This window comes from Myxocyprinus asiaticus, chromosome 13, assembly GCF_019703515.2.
Source record: "Myxocyprinus asiaticus isolate MX2 ecotype Aquarium Trade chromosome 13, UBuf_Myxa_2, whole genome shotgun sequence".
Lineage (NCBI taxonomy): Eukaryota > Metazoa > Chordata > Actinopteri > Cypriniformes > Catostomidae > Myxocyprinus > Myxocyprinus asiaticus.
In genome coordinates this window covers 50,748,591-50,757,703 of record NC_059356.1, presented here as the reverse complement: position 1 = coordinate 50,757,703, position 9,113 = coordinate 50,748,591, and the positions used below count along the sequence as shown (strand labels likewise).

At 42.3% G+C, this 9,113-nt stretch overlaps 1 protein-coding gene across 1 annotated transcript; it reads right to left on the bottom strand.

The window, feature by feature from the left end:
- Nucleotides 1–377: 377 nt before the first annotated feature.
- Nucleotides 378–3,367, bottom strand: LOC127449847 (uncharacterized). The gene is made up of 2 exons (XM_051713440.1): nt 3,227–3,367; nt 378–2,576 (listed from the first exon to the last, which is right to left on the bottom strand). The coding sequence occupies exons 1-2, from the start codon at nt 3,246–3,248 to the stop codon at nt 976–978; spliced, it is 1,623 nt and encodes a 540-aa protein (XP_051569400.1). The 5' UTR covers nt 3,249–3,367; the 3' UTR covers nt 378–975.
- Between the last annotated feature and the right edge of the window lie 5,746 nt (nt 3,368–9,113).

The following is a 9,113-nucleotide window of genomic DNA, read 5'->3' as shown; positions in this document are numbered from 1 at the left end:
AATTACAACTATTATTAATATCTAATAAAAACAATATCTGATGACTAAATATGGGTAAAAAACCAGCAATCACAGCAGCTCAAACTCTTAAATATAGCTACAGTTTTATATAAATATTTTATATAATGTAGCTAAATATACATTTGAAATATATTTTTATCACCATTTACTGACACCACTGCAGTTTTGCATCTGTAGGCAAAACAATATCAAAGTCTTTCTCAACATGAGGGTTAAAAAGAGTGAATAAATTAATTTATTGTGAGTGTTATGAGTTTAAAATGTCAGGTTGAACGTATTTGTATATGACTTTAAATGATGCAATAATGAGAGTTGATTGTGGTTAAAGTGTTTGTTTCTTAAATGAAAACAACATGTTTTTATTGACATTTTTATGTTTATTTTGTGCAACTGCTTCAGAAGACAAACACAGATTTTCAGTCTCGTCACACGGCAGCATGTTTGTTTGAACGGATCACATGCGGATGTCACTAAACCAACCCAAACTAGTCAAACCTTTGCAGAAAAGTACCCAGAAATATCTGTTATGATCTATTAAACACACAACAATGTTTAGCATTTCAACCATAAATTCACCAAAACAAGTTTGTCAAAACTTTATAACTGAAGATACTGAACAGCTGTCCGTCAGTTTGAATCAGATTGTGCTGGTTTATATTATTTACTAGATAAAAGCTGTAGTCAAAACATTTCCCAAAATGATTGATTTTTCATATAAAACACATTGACAAATCTGAATCAAATAGAATAGCATTAGCCATTAACTTTAACGGGATAAGTGCTGATGTTGATTTTTGTTGTCGCCTCAAATTTCAAGGCCTGTCTAAGATAAATGTAAAAAGTTCTCATGACATTTCATACTGTAAATGTGAATAATATGATCTAAAGTAAATCATAAACAGCAGCAGTGATGCTTAATTCATGAATGTCAAACACACTGTTAGCATCATGCGTTTATTTGTTCCAGTGGATCTCGTAGGAGTTTCGTTCCGTGTAGCTGTTTTCGGCAGCTCCACTTCCTGATCGAACTTTTTCCTTCACCACTTTCACCACCATCCCGCCAGCAAGTGCAATTCCCACCGCTGCTTTTCCGATCTCGGCTACAGCAGTCAGAATCCGTGCGGTTGTTCCGACGCCATCCAGCGCTCCTGATAAACCTCCGGCTGAACTGGCACAGGAGGTCTCAGCGCCCCCTACACTGCCCCCGGTGGCCACTGCCGTTGCGTTAGCAACACTCAGAGCTTCCGCTGCAGTTTCAGCTCCTGTTATCGCTGCACTACTTATTGCTCCAGCCTCTAGCACTGCTCCCATCACTGCTCCCACCCCTATAGCCCCACCCACCCCTGCAGCCACGCCCACCACTGCTGCACCCATTGTTCCAACCTGCTCCAGTGCCTCTACAGCTGCCTCTCGCGGTCCTGCAGCCTCCGCCCCGGCCAACGCACCCACCGACCCTCCTAGCATCCCTCCAGTTGCTGCTCCCAGAGCTACGGCTGTCTTTCCAGTGGCAGCTGCAACTATTGCGCCAAATGCTTTGCCTACACCTGCGGTCCCGGCCGCTGAGACTCCCGCCAGTTTCCCTGCCGCTAACCCCACTGATCCGCCCATCATTGACGCCCCTGCCGCCACAGCAAGAGGTGCTGCAGCTCCAAAAACAGCCCCCACTGCCATTCCAGTGGCCCCGGCTGCAACAAGCACCTTTACACGCTCCAGAACTTTCCCAGAGAGAGCGGCTTCAGTTCTAAAGCGGTTCAGAGCGGATCGCAGGGCCTGGCGCCTGCTAACCACCCTTCCACTTGCCCTTCGACCCCTCCATCGCTGCACTCGCTCCTCACTCATCCGTCGCTCCTGTTCATCTCGGATGGCTTGTTCGGCCTGCAGGAACATATTGCTGGTGTAGCACGCTCCTCCTGCGTCCTCCACCATCTTCTCCACCATTTGCAGTAAGGCTCGCACTTGCAACCTGTTTTCTGGTTCTCTGTTGTTGATGACGTGGTATCGACCGCCGCATCTCCACAGTAGAACCTTCAGTCGTTCCGGAGTGGACTCATCCAGGAAACTCTCCAAACCTCCTTCCTCAAGCTCATCTCCGCGGGTGAACAGCACCACTGTGTGGTGGAGCAGCGCCTCCTCGCCAAACACACGGATCATTTCCGTGACAGCTCGGTCTTCGTCCTCTGTGTAGCGGCCCAGAGGAACCACGAGCAGGAACGCATGCGGACCGGGCGCCGTTAGCGCCACACACTTGGCGATTTCAGCGTGAACGTGACTCGGGTCGAGCCGTGTGTCGCCAAATCCCGGCATATCCACGACCAGCAGCCTCTTCCTCGCACCGGACTCCCCTTCCTCAGGCAGCTCCGCACTACTCTGCTCGCACACGCGGGTCACTGAACTTGCTCTCATGGCCGACAGGAAGTGACGGCGTCCTAGGATGGTGTTTCCTGTGGCACTCTTGCCCGAGCCTGTTCGACCAATCAGGACGATTCTCAGCTCTGCTTTGTCATTCTCTCTCTCCTCCTCGGGTCCACACGCTCCCCAGTCTCCACCCGGCTGATCTAGAAGCAGAAATCACATTTATTGGGCAAGTAAATCACACTTTAAAAGTAACTTGGCTTGGTGCTTTGCTGTAAAGGACAAAGTAAACATACCATATAGTGAAGTTAGGCAGAATGAGAGCTTCAGCCATTGTATTGAAACAGATACAATAAAAGTGAATGGTGACTGAGGCTTACATACTACACAGCAGTTCTGTTTGTGTTGCACAGAAGAAAGGCATACGGGTTTGCAACAACATGAAGGTGAATAAATGATAAGTGATCATTTTCCTTTTTATGAATGAACTATTACTTTTCATTAAAGCGTGATTTCATTAGATAAATGCATTAAGTGTCATCTTTCCACAACTGTTGTGATCTAGAGAATAAAGAATAATAATTAAACTGTTTTATCTGTCAGACATACAGAAAACAGCATGAGAGTAAAGCAGTAAACTGATAAACATACATGTGAAACTCTCATATATCATACATCAGAAATAAACACATTTTTATCACGTATGTGATATTTACTGTTCATAATGTAAATAAATAGCTAAAATCACATTCTGCCGTTTATAACAGCAACAGGAAGTTTTCAACGAAATGCGTTTCAGTGTTACTCATACAAAACAACATATCTGAAATGACTGAATAATCAGATTTCACACCTGGCACAGCGTTTTCCGTCATGATATTCGTGTCAGATTCACTTTGAGGGTTTTTGTTGTATTTTGTTGTTGTTTGTTGTTTGACGTGAAGCTCTGCGGCTGCGCAGAAGATCAAACGTCATCAGTGAGAGTTTGAGTTGATATCTGGCGACATCTGTCGGTCACATCAGGAACAACGAATAGCAAAGATCGATTAAACTGATCAATATCTCACTCCTCTATTACTGTAATAACATTTGTGTTCTACTAACACTACTGCTAAAGTCTTAACCCTTGTGCGTCAATTTAAAAAAAGTTACTCAGAGGTCCTTAAAAGACAAATATATTATATATTAATATTATTTTCCACTTTCACTGACTGATTTTAACCCTTTAAATGCCAGTTTGTTTATATAATACCACTGTTGTTTTTCACACACACACACACACACACACATTTCTCAATACACACATACAAAACACTCTCTGACATCCATACCAACACACACACACAATTTTATCTGCATCACGTATTCAGTTGTGCTGCAGTGCTCTATAATACAGCAAACAGAGAATAGGGGAAAAGCTTGTATTTGCTCCATAGGCTAAACATGAGAAAAATGGCGCCATCTGGTGGAAAACATTAAAAATGTACATTTTGAAGCCAGGGCTCCAGAATGAAAACATAATATCATAGAATTCATGATTTAATGCTTTAATGACACTGGGATCAAATATTGCAGTTTTAATGGGTTTCAATGGGGACAATTTTGTCATGAAGGTCCTGAGTGTAACTATTTTGAGTACACAGTATATTATAGATGTATTACAGGAACTGAGGTTGAAATATCAAAATAACCCCAAAAATACACACCTTTGCCAAAATGTATGCTGTTGGCATTAACACAGCCAGTATGATCGGAAAAACAAAAATGAAAGACAAAAATGTCCTGAAGGTTGCACAAGAGTTTAGCATATAAAACAATCTTCACCTGAGTTTACAAGCACATTAGAACATAAACAATTAAAAAACAGACTGTACAAACACACACAAAAAAGTTCATCATTAAAATACTTAACTGATTAGAAATAAATACAGTAATCAATGCAAGTAACAACTTTGACAGTACTTAAAGGAATATTCCGGGTTTAATACAAGTTCAGCTCAGTCGACAGCATTTGTGTCATAATGTTGATTAACACAAAAATTAATTTCGACTCGTCCCTCCTTTCAAATGATCTGAGATGATGATTCAGATTCAAACAGATTGTGATTCATCTCTGGACATGGATCCCTGTAGAGGTGTACAGCTCAGATTTCTCCGCTGTATGAGGAGCATCACATCTGTCCTTCATCTCTACAGCTTCAGTATATCTGTGAGAAACAGAGTTAAATAACAGCCGGATTATCTGTTTCATCTCTGAAATCTTCATGTGTTGGAGAAAAACTCAATTAAAGGGTTCTGTTTTCTAGGAGCAGCACTACGTGCAACAGTTCAAGGATTCTGTACAGAAATTAAACAAAACATTAAACAGAAACATATAACAAATATACATTCAAAACAATGAACAACGGGAGAGAAGCAAATCATATTTGAAGCAGGTGAGACACGGGCGAGCAGGACCAGAGATGCTGATCGAGAACATACAACACATACATCTGACACTGCAGTCAGAGAACAGGAGATGCATTACATACAGTCCATTTACATTAACAACTTCTTATGAATGTGCTGTGTTTGTTTATATCACTGGTGTTTGACAGAAAATGGACTATATTATAGGACGTAGTCGGTGCAATAACCGGAGAAGAACCTCAGAATTCAATTGCACTGAATCCAGCCCATAGCGCTTTGTGTGCGCAATTTTGCACCTAGACGTAGCACATACTTGCATGAAAATACCAAAACTACATGGCTATGCTGACTTTGCATGTATGAATTATGGCATAGACTCAGTGCTCTTAAAATAGTCTTAATCTTTGTCCTTTAATCTGTCAGTTTGAGATTCACTCACCTGTTTCCTGAACAATCACGCACGGCCCTCTGAAAACAGCTGACAACAGAAACAAACATATTATTGCATCCATCATGGTATTCTCAAATTATTCCAAATGTTACTATTTTACAGTTCATTTCAGTGTTATTATTTTACAGTTATACTGTTGAGATCTGACCATTGATTTAATCATTTATTTATTAACTATGAAATGATCTAAACATCATCTTTTAGTTTTTCATTACTATTTTAAACCATTAAACAGATGGCTGTTCCTAATGTAGCTTTAAGACTTCCATATTTAAATGCCCTTCTGGATGATTTGTCTTGACATGTGAAATGAAATGAAGAGCTTATTCATGAGATACAGGTTTGCTTTCTGGTTTAATATACGGTGCATCCGGAAAGTATTCACAGCGCTTCACTTTTTCCACATTTTGTTATGTTACAGCCTTATTCCAAAATGGATTCAATTCATTATTTTCCTCAAAATTCTACAAACAATACCCCATAATGACAACGTGAAAGAAGTTTGTTTGAAGTCTTTGCAAATTTATTAAAAATAAAAAATGAAAGAAATCACACGTACATGAGTATTCACAGCCTTTGCCATGACACTCAAAATTGAGCTCAGGTGCATCCTGTTTCCACTGATCATCCTTGAGATGTTTCTACAACTTGACTGGAGTCCACCTGTGGTAAATTCAGTTGATTGGACATGATTTGGAAAGGCACACACCTGTCTATATAAGGTCCCACAGTTAACAGTGCATGTCAGAGCACAAACCAAGCCATGAAGTCCAAGGAATTGTCTGTAGACCTCCGAGACAGGATTGTATCGAGGCACAGATCTGGGGAAGGGTACAGAAAAATTTCTGCAGCATTGAAGGTCCCAATGAGCACAGTGGCCTCCATCATCTGTAAATGGAAGAAGTTTGGAACCATCAGGACTCTTCCTAGAGCTGGCCGCCCGGCCAAACTGAGCGATCGGGGGAGAAGGGCCTTAGTCAGGGAGGTGACCAAGAACCCGATGGTCACTCTGACAGAGCTCCAGCGTTTCTCTGTGGAGAGAGGAGAACCTTCCAGAAGAACAACCATCTCTGCAGCACTCCACCAATCAGGCCTGTATGGTAGAGTGGCCAGACGGAAGCCACTCCTCAGTAAAAGGCACATGACAGCCTGCCTGGAGTTTGCCAAAAGGCACCTGAAGGACTCTCAGACCATGAGAAACAAAGATTGAACTCTTTGGCCTGAATGGCAAGCGTCATGTCTGGAAGAAACCAGGCACCGCTCATCACCTGGCCAATACCATCCCTACAGTGAAGCATGGTGGTGGCAGCATCATGCTGTGGGTATGTTTTTCAGCGGCAGGAACTGGGAGACTAGTCAGGATCGAGGGAAAGATGAATGCAGTAATGTACAGAGACATCCTTGATGAAAACCTGCTCCAGAGCGCTCTGGACCTCAGACTGGGGCGAAGGTTCATCTTCCAACAGGACAACGACCCTAAGCACACGGCCAAGATAACAAAGGAGTGGCTCCGGGACAACTCTGTGAATGTCCTTGAGTGGCCCAGCCAGAGCCCAGACTTGAACCCGATTAAACATCTCTGGAGAGATCTGAAAATGGCTGTGCACCAACGCTCCCCATCCAACCTGATGGAGCTTGAGAGGTCCTGCAAAGAAGAATGGGAGAAACTGCCCAAAAATAGGTGTGCCAAGCTTGTAGCATCATACTCAAAAAGACTTGAGGCTGTAATTGGTGCCAAAGGTGCTTCAACAAAGTATTGAGCAAAGGCTGTGAATACTTACGTACATGTGATTTATTTAGTTTTTTATTTTTAATAAATTTGCAAAGATTTCAAACAAACTTCTTTCACGTTGTCATTATGGGGTATTGTTTGTAGAATTTTGAGGAAAATAATGAATTTAATCCATTTTGGAATAAGGCTGTAACGTAACAAAATGTGGAAAAAGTGAAGCGCTGTGAATACTTTCCGGATGCACTGTAATTTTATCTGCATCATCCTTCAATAACAGCCGGTTTGTGCAGCAGCATGTGAACAGATGTGCAAAACACACACACACACAAAGAGACACACACATCACACACAAACACACACAGACACACACACAAACAAACACACACTACACACAACACACACAGACACACACACACTACACACAACACACACACAGACACACACACACACAAACAGCAACGTTTGGTGTAAAAATACTGAAGAAATAGAAGAAATTATTTTTCGTCCGTTTAGGAATAATGGCATATATTACGCATCTTCCTCATTATCTCACTGTGACTGATAGACAAAGTTTCTGATCAGCCGATAGCCATAACTGATGTGTAATGTTGGCGTTGTGTTGATCACGTTAATGTATTTATTTCAGGAGATCTGAATGAGTCAATTCTGTAGTTAAAATGGCACATTCTATTTATCATGTTATGACCCGTTTATTAACAAGATTTAATGACTGAACTACGACAGTAATACAGATCTGTCATCACTCACCTGAAGATCTTTTTCCGCAGCATGAAAAAGATGAAGAGCAGAACAATGAAGAAAACAATAGCTAAAATCCAGAACAACTCATCTATACAAATAACAAAAAGAAGAAATCAGCTCATCTCTACAATGACACAACAAAATCAGCTGATCTATTAAAAAATTATGAAACATTATGAGTAAACAAAACGTCTCCGGTTACACATGTAATCTCGGTTCTGAGATGAAGGGAATGAGAGATTGTGAGTATCGCTTTGGGGAATTCCTTCTCCGATGACCTAGTCGAAGCCATTGTACAAGAATGGCAATCCTGTAATTGGCAAAGGTGTTTGAGCCCCGCCCCTTTAGGTGCACAGTTGGCCTATTTAAGCGGGCGCGAAATCACCATTTCTTAAGAAAGTAGGTTTTATTTTTTATTGGAAGTGCTTGTGACTTGTGGGGGGGAGGGGAGGGGGTGGGGGAGTATGAAATATATCAGGTAGCCCACCTGTAATAAAGGAGCTTGCGCTCACCTGCTGAGTGTATGCTCCACATACATGTGTAATGTCTGCACAGGGCATAACTAATGCATCAACTACTTATCCGAATTAAACGGTGGGGAAAAAAAAGCTTATAGGTGGACCACATGAGCCCTGAAGGGTGTGGATAGAACCTTAGGCACATAGCCTTTTCTGGGGTTTATGGTGGCTTTTGAAAGACCTGGCCCAAATTTCTGGCATGAGCTGTCAACTGACAGTGATATGCAGAGAGAGTCACTACATAAACCTTAAGCATTGACAGGGTAAAACCTGTGTACAACCACTCTTAAATGAATGTAAGGATCACTGCTATGGAGCAGTTAACTGGGTCTTTGCCACGTGAACAGCACCAATTTGCAAACACATGCCATTTCAGTGCATAAAGTCATCTTGTAGACGGAGCTCTAGCCTGCAAGATGGTGTTCATTACCAACTGAGCCAATTCTGTCTTGTTCAATGCGGTTGCGTTTCACAGGACATTTGTGGGCCAAAGTGTCCACCCTCAGTGGGGCTTGGGACATGGAGTACCAGAGGGGACAGTGGGCATTTTCTGCAGTGACGAACAGCATGAATTCCGCTTTGCCGGATACTTCCCAAATCTTCATGACCATTTTAAGGATGAAGTCTCCATTCCACTGGCATCGCTCCCTGTTGCGACATCCGCTCCGCAGTTCAGGCGGCACAGGACATATTGCACTCAGGGAGAGGAGATGGCGCCTGCGCCACAAGAGGAGGTGCTGCACCAGGCGCATCATTGGCAGCGATTGAGTTCCGTCCTGTCGATTTATCTACGCCACTACTGTCATTCTGTCCGAATGAATCAGAATGTGGTGATTCACTATGTCGTAATGAAAACGTTCAAGGCTAG